At 40.5% G+C, this 15,753-nt stretch overlaps 1 protein-coding gene across 3 annotated transcripts in view; it reads right to left on the bottom strand.

The window, feature by feature from the left end:
- Positions 1-15,753, bottom strand: part of MICAL2 (microtubule associated monooxygenase, calponin and LIM domain containing 2) — a 223,342-nt gene that overhangs the window by 30,754 nt on the left and 176,835 nt on the right. For all 3 annotated transcript variants that reach the window (XM_047070161.1, XM_047070162.1, XM_047070165.1), the window contains one exon: positions 3,637-3,752. In XM_047070161.1, the coding sequence (XP_046926117.1) occupies positions 3,637-3,752 (116 nt within the window). The remainder of the gene's footprint in view (positions 1-3,636; positions 3,753-15,753) is intronic.

Here is a 15,753-nt window from a genome sequence, read left to right as displayed (position 1 = left end):
AAAAAGATATGGGATAAGTACTCAGTAAATACCATGATTTTTATTTTGTTTTATTTTATTTTATTAATTTATTTTGTATGTAATTTATTGTCAAATTGGTTTCCATACAACACCCAGTACTCATCCCAACCATGATTTTTATTATTAAGTGGCATGGCTATTAGATTATCATCTTATAAATTAGCATGATTATAATTTACTAAAATCAATGCATTTTTCATACATGTGTGCCTGTATATATAACACACACATATATATGTATATGGATATACATACATATCCTATACACACAAAGTAAATGTTTAAACTGGACTAGTTTCACTATGAGTTCGTCTTCTCTGAGCATACTCATCTACTTTCTACATATTAGGATAAAGGTTAGAGCATGCTAACGATTTCTTTTTAATGCTGGCAGAAACAAATATGGAATTAAAAATTTATTACAGCTAGCCTGGTGCCTGGGCATTCAGGTTGAACTGAATGTTTGCCCCTGAAAGGGATTATAAATCCTCAAGGGAAGAACAGACCTAACAGGCCCCAGAAACTGCCAGGGGAATCCAGTTCCACGACAGAGGTCAGGGATTATGCCTAAAAAGCGTGTGTACTTCCAGGGCCACGTGGATCCTGGTTATTCAGTCACCCATTCTATGGACATGGAACATCACACTCCTCAGGACAGCCAGCTTTGAGGCTTCAGAGTGTCTACAGATCATCAGTGAAAACACTTACGATGAAATTTCCTTTTTCTAGAATTCTCCTTAGGATCTAGAATCCTTTTCTAGAATCTCCTTAGGATCTTCCTCTTCATCCTTGGAAGGAAATTTTAGCTCTCAGAACTCAAACTTATTCCATATCAGATCATCTCTATTTCTACGAGAGAGCTTCCAGATTTACTGTCCATCAGTCTGCACAGAGGGTCTGGGCCACTGGGATGGGGGAACCTCACCATTAAGCAGCCAGGACCTTTCTGGAAAGGGTAGGGTGGAGGGGCAAGGTAGAGATCACTGGTAGGTGTTATCCAGAGATTGTCTAACTCGACCTATACAAACACTCACAAGTATCTCTGGAGCTTCCATTATATTAATTTACATAATAAATCCCAGCACGTCCTAAGTGCTATGTGGCAGGTATTATACTAATTACTTCACATATCTCTTATTCCTCAAATTACACTTACATTATGGATAAGGCAATCAAATCTTGGAGTTAAGTAACTTGCCCAAGATGGCACAATTAGTAATTGGTAGAGCCAGGAGTTAAGCCCAGGGAGCCTGAATCCAATATCCACATTTTCATCTGGTCTATACTGCTTTTCCTGTGCCCAATAATGTGTAGGGACATCGAAGACCCCTGCCTTAGAGAAATGTCAAAACTCCCCCCCCCTAAATTAAGATCATTTAATATAATTTCAGGGTAGGGGGGGATGCCTTGACAGCTTCTTAACACTTTTCCAAGCAGCGGAGCCAAACCCTTACTGCTTTATCAAGAGTTAGCAAAACAGAACCTGGAGAAGGAAAGAAAGTCATTACCACCTTTTATTAAAAGATGTTGACATAGAAAAGAAGGATGATTTATTAACAAATGCTCATATAGCCATCTGATGTGCCAGGCACAGTCCTTATATCCTCAATAGTGGCAATGACAGCACAGAGAGAAAAGGAAAAAGAAGCTTGGGGCAGGGTGCTTGGGTGACTCAGTCAGTTGAGTGTCTGACTCTTGATTTCAGCTCAGGTCATGGTCTTGCGGGTTTGTGGGATCGAGCCCCGCATTGGGCTCTGTGCTGACGGTGTGGGGTCTGGTTGGGATTCTCTCTTTCGCTCCCCCTCTGTCTGCTCTTCCCCTGTTCTCTCTCTCAAAATAAATAAACTTTAAAAATATTTTCTAAAAAGGCGAGGAAGGAAAAGACAAAGGACAGAGAAAGGGAGAGGTCTGGCAGGACCAAGGACCGGCTGCCTGCCCCACTCTCCCAGGTCCAGGCATGGGTCTGGGAGGACAGGGGGAGGGGAGGGCCGAAGGAAAGAGAAGGGGTGGAGTGTGCACATCCCGTGTCCAGTTTCCTGTGCAAAGTTTCATTTGAGCTGACGTGGGCTCTGTGCCAAGTGGCCAGGGACACACCTGTGTGGGAGAGAAGAGATAAAGAAACCAGAACGGAGGGGGAAACCCTTGTTCCTTCAGAGTGAGCCCTTGGGAAGTAGTAAAGAACCTTTTGGCCGCCTTCCCTCCCTGTAAGAGTGGTCAGAAGCCAGGTGAAGCAGGCAAGCTTTTCCACAGTGTAGGCTTAAGTGCTGACAGGCTCTGTTCTGGGCCAGCAGGAGGACAAGGAGCTACTTGCAAGGCTTGCCCGGGATCTCATGGTCTTGCTATTCGATGTGTTTGGACCATTCCATTCTTCTGTTCTCCGTGAGTGCTGCAATGTCTGTTAGAACGGCTGATGAATGTCTGTATTCACTTGAATACAGACTTAACTCAGGGCCGCTTAAAGGGATGAGAGAGGGACAGTAAAGAAACCGCAGGAATCAACATAACACCAAATTCATTTGTGTTGAGTACTGAACTAATCAGAGATGCCCCGAGTTAGAAAGGAGAAAGCCCTACATATTCTCTCTCCTTTGCATTCCCTCCCCCACTCCCTCTCACCTTCTTCCCCTCTGTCTCTCCCTCTCTTCCCCTCACCCCACTCATGCCCTGTCCTGGCTCCCCTCCTGACTTGCTCTAAGCTGGGCCATGGAGGGGCTGGAACCCCTGAGTGACTTCAGATGATGCCAAAGCTCCTAATGCCAGATATGGAAAAGTTGAGTCTAAGTAAATAAATGTGGTTCTCTCCCTTTCTCCTCAGATCCCCACTGCTCCAAAAAATAAACACTGTTAGTACAGTGAACTGCTTCTCTGTTCTCCTGGAAAGCATCTTAAGTCCAACCATTCATGCGCCAGCCCCAGGGAGAAGGCGCCAGCCCCAGTGGATAAAGCAAAGAACAGTGAGATTTGGTCGTGGGATGTGTCTTCACGTATGTGACATACAGACACGTTTAAGGACCTATAGCCATGTTTGTACTTCTAAATCTATGAGTATGGGAATTGTTAAACAGAAATCCGTTCATTAAGCAAAGAGAAGGACGGCCATGTCCCCAGCCAGCACGCAGCTAGCCCCTTCCACAGCAGGGACCCTTGGAGATCCATGTCTACATGCAACTGCATGGTCCATTTCATATTTCTGATTAGAATCAACATAACATTTTCCATGCAATCTGCCTCTAGTGCTTCTTAAATGAAGCTGTGTTTCCCCCAGGGAAATATGCATCTGCTTGTTGTAATTTTTTCGATGGTTTGCTTGTTGGACCACATATTAAACCCACTTTAAGAGCTGCAGTCACCAAATGATTTTAAGTAAATATGTCTGTTTTTTTTTTTTTCTGCCAGCTGGAGTCTCTAAGAAAGGCAAGCTCCTAAAAGTTAAAATTAAAAAAAGAAAAGATAATTCTTGGGGTGTTCCAGGTAAAAAGCGGTTGCTGTCAGATGCAAGGAAACGCGATCCTCTAACGAAACCACTGCAGCTGGAGACCACATTGGGTCTGGAATCGAGATGGTGAGTGGCCCCCATAAGCCAAAGGCCCTTCTTAGTTTGCCAAGTTTTGTTACCTTTGACTGCAACGAAGGCTGGGGATGAAACTCTTCGTCTCCAGAGGAGGAGCCGGTGGAAGAGGTAGAAGAGGCGGCCCCTGTCACCTGCACTCGGATAGGGGTGTGTTTGGGACCTGAAATGGGAACAGAAGAACTCACTGAACTCTCAGCTTCTTTGCTGCTTCCCAACCCAAAGCTGCTTCTCCCTCCTCCCTTCTTCCCCTCACCCCCTTCCTCCCTGCCCTTCCCTCACTGCACCTGCCGTGAGCAGGAGGAGGCAGTACCTAAGGGCAACTGGAAATTTGGCCCTCCACGTTAATTACATTTCTGGGTCCCTGCCAAGAGCTTTGCAGCTCTTTCATATTAAAAAAAAAAGAAGGTATTATGCAGAAATCAATTAATTCCTTAAACACCATTTATATGGTGTGTTGCTTAGAATGCATTCAGAGATGAAATCTATTATTAAAATCCTTGTCTGAAGTTAGCTGAGTTACCTAAATGCTCGTGTAAGGTTCGTTCTGCAGAGTAATTGAATGCAAAAAAGTCGGAGCCAGCTCTTAAACAAATCGCCCTTCTGTGGCTCACAGCATCTGGCACCCATTTTTACTACATGACATCTGCTCAGTGTAAAAGAGCTGGCGTCAGAATGTCTGGTCATAGAAAAAAAAAAATCCCAAATGTAATCAGAAGCAAAAGGACTCTAAGCCTAAGGTTTTATCACATAGTCTCATGCAACATAAATATTTCATTAATTATGGCTAAACAAATGCCACTTTTATTTTCCCAACTTGCAGATATTATCACATCATCGAAGTGATGATTCAAATGCCAGGAAAGGCACTGTAAGATAGGGAGGGCGCAACAATGCAGGGCCCACGGGAGAGCTGAAGGCGAGGAGATATGCGAATCTCCGAACAAGAGGTGGATGGTGAGAGGCGGCAAAGGGCCCCGTGTTCACTAATCTCTTTGTGATCTGGCTGGGGACCGTGTGTGGTGAAGTCTTCCAGGTGCCACAGGAGGCTTTTATTCTTCTCAGCGAGAACATCTGCCCTTGCACATCCTGATGCAGAGTTGATAGTCACGTCTGTCTGCATGCACCCACTCTGGACACTGACTCTCAGAACCAGCGAGGACTCCGTGCAGGGAAATGTAGGAATCTTTACTCTGCCGTGGCAGCTTCTATCTGAACAGAAGTATGTGTTGGGTGGGGAGGGGGGAAGGAGGAGCAATTCCATGTGACTAGCATTCTCTCCAGCCTGTCCTTTCCTCCCCATAATTTTCAACTATTTACCCCAGTGGAAGAGGCCACATTTAAACAAACAAACAAACAAACAAACAAACAAACAAACAAACAAAAAAACAAGGGTAATTTTAACCACCAGGAGCACATTTACATATGCTGTTATTCAAAGCAAAATAATGCAAACCATCTATATAACAGCACAGACTCTCTGGGGAAGGAGTTCACTGTTTTCCATTTCAGTTTGCCAGATGCGAGAGCTCAGGTAAAGAGAGCTTCAGAGGACGTCATAGTAACGGAAGGAGGCACCCTTAGCGGTGAGCTCAGATTGTCCTCGAGTTCCAGCCACTCAATTACCACTGAGTAAAGTAGTCACGGAGTATTCACTTCTGAGTGTGGGAGCCTGAGGACCTAACTTCACCTCCCTGAGCTTCTGGAACTCACAACTTCTAACCTGCAGCACTGTAGTGGATGAGTAAAGGTAATCAATGAAAAGAGCCTGACCCAGTGCCTGGTTCATTAGCGGTGCCTAAATAAATCTTGTCGTCATCGTCAGCAGTGGCAGCAACTCTGCCTCATCACGATCGTCGATCCAAATCAACAATACTGCAATATTAACAAAACTGCCTGATTAGCCTTCATTTTATAGAACTACTGTAGCCTAAAGTAGAAACTTTCAAAACTAAATGTTATAGGGCCATTGGATTTTCTTTTGAAATTGAGAGGAAAATATTTCTCAATGTAACGCATTTCTTAAACTTCTGGCAAATGTTATGTAAAGTTCTATGGTCACCTCTGCTACCTCCAAACTTTGCACAACCCTCCACACAGGGCTAGGTTCCTCCTTGTGTGCCGTCAGAGTCCTCTGGACATATGCCTATCAGAGCATTCATCATCCTGTACTGCAAATGCCTGTCTGCTTCACTGACTCCACTCGGCTGAGCTCCCAAAGCCAGGAACTGGGACTCAATCCTCTGGACGACTCTATTCCTACCATAGGATCTGGGTCATAATAGGTGCCCAATATATGTTTATTACGTGAGGAGGAGTAAGCCACACGTTATCCATGACATTCAACTCAATAGCTGAGCTTGACAAAACCAATAAACATGGTACTATGCAGGAACAGCGCTAAGCTACACTGCTGGAAATACCAAGACTAAAGACATGGGCTCCTTCCTCTCCAGGGATTTACATGCTCATAATGACTGTCAAGAATGTGGGTCTCACTCTCTCCCTCTCTCTCTCTCTCTCAAAATAAACAAACATTTAAAAAAAAGTTATATAGTTGCCTCTAAATCTCTTCCCCTTTCCCCGCTTCTACCACAGAACCATTGACTCCAGGAGTTAACTTTTCCAGGGCAAAGTTAACAAAACCTGGCAGCATTGCTCACTCTATAATGGAGGGGCTGATTCTGGGATTGATCTCCAACTGCAAAGCACTGAAAGTCGGGTCAAGATATATGAAGCAGCTATTTCCAGACAGTGGACAACAGACAGCGCAGGACTGTGATAAAGGTAAGAAGAGAAGCAAATGAAGCTGTACAATCACAGTACCTCCCTGCCTAGAGGCACTTTCCAGACCACAGTGCAGGTAGGAAGAGCCTAAACAGCGCACAGCAGGTTCACTGAGTTGAAAAGACAGACCAGAGTTTGAGTGAGTCGAGGCAGCTGGAATGTGTGGGGGAGACAACCGTAGAGAGCTATGCAGAAAAGGCACTTCAGGAACAAGCACAGAAGTCTCCTTGAGTCTATTGCTTAATAATAAACTTTAGATCCATAGAGAGAAGCTGCATGAGGCTGGGCCAATAACTGCTGGGAATTATAGGCTAAATAATCTCTAAAGCTTTTTACAGGATTGGGAAATACTCAAGTTCCACCCAGTGAGGGTAGAAAAAACTTTAGTGGCATTAGAGTAGAGGCCACAGAAGAGTCATACTTTAGTAACAGGGATAAATTAGCCCTAGAGTAAAGGTTATTATAAACTCACCCAAACAAGCTTACAAAAAACAACCTTGAAAGAAACAACTTGATCTTCAAGTTACACTACCGCCTACCAAATATTTTTACTGCCTATTTAACATTCTTCAAGTGAAGAAACAAAGTCTAGACACTCTACAATGTAATAGTCACAATATCTAGCAGCCAGGAAGTATATGTAAAAGAGCAGGACAATAAGCTGATCATCAAGAGAAAAATTAGTTAACAAAAGCAGACTCAGAAATAAATGGAATTAGCAGACAAGGATTTAAAAACAGCTATTATAAATGCGCTCAAGAATTTAAAAAGACAGCATGAGTAGAATGAGGAAGTAAAAAATATAGAAAAACGAACCAAATGGAACCTACAACGATGAAAAATACAGGGGTGCCCGGGTGGCTCAGTTGGTTAAGCGTCTGACCTTGGCTGAGGGCGCGATCTCATGGTTTGTGAGTTTGAGCCCCACATTGGGCTCTCTGCTGTCAGCACAGAGCCTGGTTCAGATCCTCTGTCCCCCTCTCTTTCTGCCCCTCCCCCACTTGTGTTCTCTCTCAAAATAAATAAACTGTTTTTAAAAAGATGAAAAATATAAAATCTAAAATGAAACTTTCACTGGATTAGCTTAATAGTAGGTTAAATATTGCAGAGGAAAATGGTGAAATTAAATTACAGCAGTAGAAACCATCCAAAATGAAACACAGAGAAAAAAACAGACTGAAAAACTGAACCTCAGTGATCTGTGAGATAATATTAAGGGATCTAAAATACATATGGATGGAGTGCCAGAAGGAGATAGCGGGAGATAGAAATGGAAAAAGTCATTGATGTAATATTGTTGAAAACCACACAAATTTAATGCAAGTTGTAAATCCACAGTTCCAAGAAGCTCAATAAACCATAAGCAAGGTCAACATAAAGAAAATCATAGCAAGGCTCATGCTAATAAAATTGCTGAAAACCAGAGATGCAGATAAAATCTTAAAAGCAGACAAAGAAAACTGATATATTACCCACAGAGAAACTAAGTTAAGGATGTCCATGGGCATCTCATTGGAATCTAAATAGACTAAGAGACAATGAAAGATCATTAAATTGTTGAAAGAAAAGTCTGTCAATTTGTAATTTTATATCCAGTGAAATGATCCATTCAAAATGAAGAAAAAAATAAAGGCTTTTTTTTTCCAGAAAAAGAAAAGCTAGGATAATTTGTTGTTAGAAGATATACAATTAAAAAATGTTAAAAGAAGTTCTGTAGCAGAAGGAATATAGCACATGGAATGAAGACCCATGAATGGCTTAGAATGGCTCTATGAAGAGCCATTTCTGGAATGGTAAATTTAATTTCTTTAAAAGATAATTGGCTATTTAATATAGGATAGTGTGAGCTAAGAAGAAATACATAATTTGATCTCTGTCCCCCATTCCCACCCATATCTGGTCTTTGACTCCAGTTCCTGACACAGAGATCCCGAAACTGTTGTCATTCCTGAGTAGTTTCTAAGTCCCTTGAAACTTCTGGTGATAGGAGCACCTTTTGTTCTAATGAGGTGACTCTTGGTGAGCTCCTGGAGGATGGCTGGTCATTAGAGACACCAAGCTGTGACCAGAGCTTGGAACTTACAGTTCTACCCCTGATCCTCCAGAGACAGGGAAGGGACTGGAAAATAAATTAATAATCAATCATGCCTATGTGAAAAAGCCTCCATAAAAATCTCTAAAGTCCAGGATCCAGGGGCTCCTGGGTTGGTGAACATAGAAAGTATCAACAAATTTCAAAGGACTAAGGTCATCAAAGTATGTCTTCTGACATAGTGAGATTAAGCTAAAAATCAATCATATAAAATATAACTATAAAATCTCAACATGATTAGAACTTTTCTGAGAACCTCCAGACCAAAGAAGAAATAAACATAAATTTAAGCTGATGGGATAAGAATATGGCATAACAACATAAACTAGGATGTAGCTAAAGTAGTGATTTGAGGGAAATTTAGAGCTTTAAATGCACACACTGTGCAAAAGAAAAGTTGAGAGTTAATGCCCTATGATCTATTTCAAGAAGTTAGAAAAAGAACCACTGACTGAACCTAAAGAAACTAAAAGGAAGAAAATAATCAAGATAAGAATAGATTACGAGAGACAATAAAAATAATGCAGAAATAAAATAGAAAATTAATGAAGCAAAAATTTGGTTGTTTTAAAAGACATAACATTGATGATTTCTAAGAAGAATGGTTAACAAAAAAGAGACAGAAAACACAAATAGCCAATATTGAGGATGAAAAGCCCTACAGAGTATTCAAGGAAGTCATTATACAAACGATCTTATGACAATAAGTTTGAAAATTTAGATAAAATGGAAAAATCATTGAAAAACATGACTTACCCAGCAATAGCACTGCTAGGAATTTACCCAAGGGATACAGGAGTGCTGATGCATAGGGGCACTTGTACCCCAATGTTTATAGCAGCACTCTCAACAATAGCCAAATTATGGAAAGAGCCGAAATGTCCATCAACTGATGAATGGATAAAGAAATTGTGGTTTATATACACAATGGAGTACTACATGGCAATGAGAAAGAATGAAATATGGCCCTTTGTAGCAATGTGGATGGAACTGGAGAGTGTGATGCCAAGTGAAATAAGCCATACACAGAAAGACAGATACCATATGTTTTCACTCTTAGGTGGATCCTGAGAAACTTAACAGAAACCCATGGGGAAGAGGAAGGAAAAAAAAAAGAGGTTAGAGTGGGAGAGAGCAAAAGCATAAGAGACTCTTAAAAACTGAGAACAAACTGAGGGTTGATAGGGGGGTGGGAGGGAGGGGAGGTGGGTGATGGGTATTGAGGAGGGCACCTTTTGGGATGAGCACTGGGTGTTGTATGGAAACCAATTTGACAATAAATTTCATATATTGAAAAAAAATATATAAAGAAAAAGAAAAAGAAAAAAAAGAAAAACATGACTTACCAGAACTGACATAAGAAGAAATAGAAAATCTGAATACTTACATATCTATTAAAGAAACTAACTCCACAGTTAAAAACCACCCTACAGAGAAAGTGCTAGGCTAGATGACTTCATTTGTGCTCAAATATTTAAAGAGAAAATAACACCAGTGTTGAAAAAAAAATACAAACCCTCTTCCAGAGAACAGAAAAAGATGGAACACTTCCCAACTTGTGTTACAAGGCTAGGATAAAATCCAAAACCTGACAAGGATATTGCAAGAAAGGGAAACTTCAGACCAATAACTCTCATGAGCATGGCTGCAAAACTACTAAAAATAGTTAGCAAATCCAATACAGTGATACATAAAAATACACAATACATTATGACCAAGTTGAGTTTACTCCAAGAATGCAATAATGGTGTGACATTTTCAAATCTCTATAACAAAGTCAATCAATGGGACACCTGGGTGGTTTAGTCAGTTAAGTGTTCGACTTTTGATTTTGGTTCAGGTCATGATCTCACAGATTCATGAGATTTAGCACTGAGCCAGGCTCTGTGCTGACAGTGCAGAACCTTCTTGGGATTCTCTCTCTCTCTCCATGCCCCCCCCCTCAAAATAAAGAAACATTAAAAAAAAATCAGTCAATGTAATTCAGCACATTATTCATTAAAGTAAAAAAAAAATTTATCTCCATAGATGTAAAAAAGCATTTGATTACACTTATCCATTATTCATGATAAAAAGTCATAGTAAGCTAAGGAAAGATGGAATTTTCTTTAATATAAAATACCTGCCTTAAAAATCTACAGCAAACAATATATTCAGCAGTGAAATATAATCCTTCCGTTATGGGGGGGTGGGGGGAGACAATGATGTACATTCTTAACAATTGCATAGGCAGTCCCAGGCAGAAAAATAAGGCAAGAAATTTAAATAAAAGGTATAAAAACTGGAAAGAAAGATGTCAAACTGTATTTATAGACAACATGATTATCTATATAGAAGATCCCATTAAAAAGCTCCTCGAATAATAAGTGAGTTTAGCAAGGACAATATAAAAAGTCCATTGTGTTTCTATATATCAACAATGACCAACAGAAAATAAAAATTAAGAAAGCCATTCCATTTATAATAGCAACAACAAAAAAATGAAACACTGAAGGGACACATTCAATAAAAAATATGCAGAACTACACACTGCACACTAATGGCCTTTTCTAGGAGAAATTAAGGAAAACCTAGATAAACTGAGAGAGATCCCATTGTCACAGACAGAAACTCAGTTGTCAATTCTTCCCAAACTGATTTATAAACGAAAAACAATATCAATCCAAATTCTAACGGGCTTATTTGGTAGAAACTGACAAGCTCATTCTAAAGTTTATATGGAAACACAAAAGACCTAGAGGGGCCAAAATAATATTTAAGAACAAAACTGCAGGACTCCCACTACCTGTTTTCAGGTGAAGCCACAGTTACCAAGAGCACATATTATTAGTGTAAGGCTAAACATGTAGATCAACGGACAGATTAAAGAGGACAGAGTGATACCTACACATATATAGTCAACAGGTTATCTGTAGAGGTGCCAGAATAACTCGATGAGGGAAAGAATAGTCTTTTTAACAAGGGGTGCTGACAATTGGATATCTACAGGCCAAAAAACTTGACTTCAATTCACTATAAAAAATTAATTAGAATTGGATTGTAGATCCAAGCCTGAAAGCTAAAAACTGTAAAGCTTCTGGGAGAAAACCCAGGAGAAATTCTCAGTGACTTTAGATGTAGCAGAGATTTCTTAAATATTACTCAAATTATAAAAGAATTAATAAAGGTGACTTCATCAAACTAAAAACTTCCATTCTTTGGAAGATGCTGTGATGATAATAAAAAGATAATCCATCAACTAGGAGAAAATATTTGCAAACACATATCTGATGAAGGATTTATATCTAGAATTTTAGGAACTCTGGCTAAATAGAGGACTATTGTATATTCTTAGATCAGAAGACTCAATATTCTAAAGTTACCAAATATCTGTAAATTAATCGATTAAAGACTGTATCATTTATAACTGCACCAAAAAATCTAATACTAGGGAATATATCTAATGAAAATCGTGCAAGATCTCTACAATCACAAAACACAGGAAGAAATTGAAGAACACCTCAGGGATATGTCATGTCCGTGGCTTTGAAGACTCAACATGCAAAGATGTTAATTGTCTCCAAATTGATCTATAGATTCAATGTGATCCCAATCGAATGTTCAGAAAATATTTTTGTGGAAAATGATTGATTGATTCAGTAAGTCACATGGAAATACAAAACGCCAAGAATAGCCAAGACAGTCTTGAAGAAGAACAAAGTGGAGGGTCTATTCCAGGCTATGAAGACTTATTATAAAACCACTTCCTGACTGAGGTGCAAGGACAAATCAACCAGTGGAACAGGATAGAAGGCCCAAAACAGACCTGCCTAATTTATGACAGAAGTCACAGCAATGAAATGGAGGAGAAGGATGGCCTTTTAAAATAAATGCTGCTGAATCAAGAAAAACAAGAAGAAAAAAAACAACCAATAAACCTTCACTCTACCTCACAGAATACACAAATATCTATCCTGCTTTGGTACTAGACTAAATTGCAAAAGGTAGAAGAATAAAACTTTTATAACTGTTGTCCAAAAGAAATATATGAGCCATACATGTAGCTTAAAATTTTCCATTAGCCACATTAAAAAATGAAAAGAAACAGATGCAATTAGTCTTAATCATGTATTTTATGTAGCCCCAAATATCAAAAATATTATCGTTTCAACATGTGGTCAATATAGAAATTACTGACATATTTTACATTATTGTATTCATACTAAGTCTTCAGAATCTGGCACATGTTTTATACTTACAGAACATTCCTGGCTAGGGGTGCCTGCGTGGCTCAGTCGGTTAAGGGCCCGACTTTGGCTCAGGTCATGATCTCATGGTTCGTGAATTCAAGCCCCACATTGGGCTCTGTGCTGACAGCTCAGAGCCTGGAGCCTGCTTTAGATTCTCTGTCTCCCTCTCTCTCTGTGCCTCCCCTGCTTGCACTCTGTCTCTCTCTCTCTCTCAAAAATAAATAAACATTAAAAAAAATTTCTGTAAAAAAAGAACATTCCTGTTTAGGTGATAAAATTTTAATGGTTAAAGTAAAATGTAATTCAAAAAGCAAAACATTGTGTTTACTAGAAGAATATTTTGCATTGCTTCAGTTTTTAAATTTAAATTTATTAACATGAAATAAAATAAAAAATGCAGTCCTCACTCATAATAACCATATCTGAAGTGTGCAGTAGTGGCTGCCATATTGGACGGCACAGTTCTAGAAAGTAAAATAGAGCATCTTTATGACTTCAGAATAGGGAACGATTTCATCAACAGGATGCAGAAACCAACAACAATAAAGGAAACTATTGATAAATTTGGCTTCATTAGAATAAATACTTCTGTTTATTAATAGATAACTTTAAGAGTGAAAAAGTGAGGGGTGCCTGAGTGGCTCAGTCGGTTGAGCATCCGATTTCGGCTCAGGTCATGATCTCACGGTCCGTGAGTTCGAGCCCCGTGTCCGGCTCTGTGCTGACAGCTCAGAGCCTGGAGCCTGTTTCAGATTCTGTGTCTCCCTCTCTCTCTCTGACCCTCCCCCGTTTTTTTTTTTTTTTAAAAGAGTGAAAAAGTGAGCCTAAGAGGGAGAGAAGATACTCATAACACATGTATCTGACAGAGGACTTGTATCCAGAATCTACACAGATTACAACTTAATAAGGAAAGGACCATCTATGCAAGAGGTCTGGGCAAAAAGGTCTGAATAGAGATTTCATACAAGAGAATATCTGAATAAGGGATGCCTGGGTAGCTCAGTTGGTTAAGTGCCTGACTCTTGATTTCTGCTCAGGTCATGATCCCACAGTTTGTGAGATCGAGCCCCATGTCAGTTTCAGCACAGAGCCTGCTTGAGATTCTCTCTCTCCCTCTCTCTCTCTGCTCCTCCCCTGCTCATGTGCTCTTTCTTGCTCTCTCTCAAAATAAATAAGTGAACTTTAAAAAAGAGAGAGAGAAAATGTCAAAAGTAGTGCAACATTATCAGGTAAATGCAAATTAAAACAATGAGATACCTTTCATAAACATGATGAGAGCAAAACATAAAACAAAACTGAGACTGTCAAGTGTTGGCAAGGATGTAGGTCAAGGGTAGCTCTCATTTCCTACTGGAATGTATAAACACTCGTACAACCACTTTGGAAAACTGTCTGACAGTATCTTCTAACGCAAACCACCTACATGCCTACCCTACCACGCATCAAATCCACTCCCAGGCGTTCCCTGATAAAGCTTCTCTCTTTGAACAAACTCTGGGCAAGCTTCTTCTTGGCTAGGCCTCAACTTTTTATAGTCTATAAAAAATATAGACTCTCAACATAAATTATTTAGCCCACCCACTTCTTCCTATGCGAAAAGACTTGAACACTAACAGTTTCTAACAACTCAAGGTCACATCCCTAAGATAACCCTAGCCCTCCTTAAAGTACCTACCTGAGAAAACTCAAGGCTGACTGACAAAGCAATTTAGTGTTTGTTCTAGTCAGCACCTGCTGATAGGGCTCTGACTGCCCATTCTTACAGTCCTTGGTCCCCTTGAGATGTATATGAATCTCCTACCACTCAAGAATGTCTTTCTCAAGAACCTGAAAGCCAGTCCTTTGAAAGGTAATCATCAGGAAGGATAGGACCTCTGTCTCCCAGTCTCTATGGGAAGATAGAATCCTAACTTCAATAATTGCCAGCTAACACACACAACTAGCCTATTCAGCATTTATGCCGACCAAACCTTTATAATTCTTCACTTCCTTGACTCTACTGAGCCTTTGCTCAGCCCCTCCCTATTCCCTCAATCACCCTGTAGAACACCCAGCCACCTCTGTAAAGTTCAAAGGTGAGTTCACTTCATGTTGGACTCTCTCTTCTGCTGCAATAGTGTATTATCAGTTAAAATCTGTCCTTAACACCTTTCATGGCATCTGGCTTTGTTCATCTTTGACAATAGCCAACACAAGTGATAGGTATAAGAATGCTCAAAGCAGCATTATTCACAATAAAAGCAACTGACAACACCTAAATGCCCAGCTTCAGAATGCACGATCGTGGCATATTCACACAAGGGAATAAAAGGTAACAATGTAAAGAATGAACCACTGCTGCCTACAACAATATTGAACCCTGCCCACATTCCCCCCCCGCCCCGCCCCCGCCAATAATGTTTAACGGAAGAAGCCAGGCACAATACATACTTGTATTTTCTGTTGTTGTGGAAGCAATGAACTCAGATTCGGCACCTATGATGATACCCATTTATTATGTCACGGTCGTATAGTCCAAAAGTGGAGGCAGGCACGGCTCAACTGGATGCTCTTGTTGGGTGTCTCACAAAGTCGCGATTGATGTGTCTGCCACGCTGGGGTCTCATCAGCAGCTCAGAGTTCTCTCCCAGCTCATTCAGGTTGTTGGCAGCATCCAGTTCCTGGTGGTCATAGGAGATGGGGCCCGTTTTCTCGCTGGCTGTCTGCTGGAGGCCCATCTTCACTCTCAGAGGCCCGCTGTCCGTAGGGCCTCCCATAGTATGACAGTTGACTTTTTCCAGGCCAGCAGGATCCTATCTTTCTCACCCAGTGAGTTTCAGGAAGGGCCCCCTCCTTATTAAGGGCTCCTCCAATTAGGTTATGGCTACCCAGGATAATCTCCCTTTTGATTAACCCAAAGTCAATTGGTTTAGAACTTAATTACATTCACAAACTCTGGTAACCTAATCACAGGAGTGAGATCCATCATGTTCACGTTCCCACCATACTCAGGAAGATGAGATCTGCAGGGCAGAAAGCATGGGCCCTCTGAGAATCCTGCCTACCACAATACTGAA

Source organism: Lynx rufus, unplaced genomic scaffold (assembly GCF_022079265.1).
Source record: "Lynx rufus isolate CCGP_SWC_20201006 ecotype Redwood Valley unplaced genomic scaffold, mLynRuf1.p SCAF_9, whole genome shotgun sequence".
Lineage (NCBI taxonomy): Eukaryota > Metazoa > Chordata > Mammalia > Carnivora > Felidae > Lynx > Lynx rufus.
This window is presented reverse-complemented; position numbering and strand designations above follow the sequence as displayed.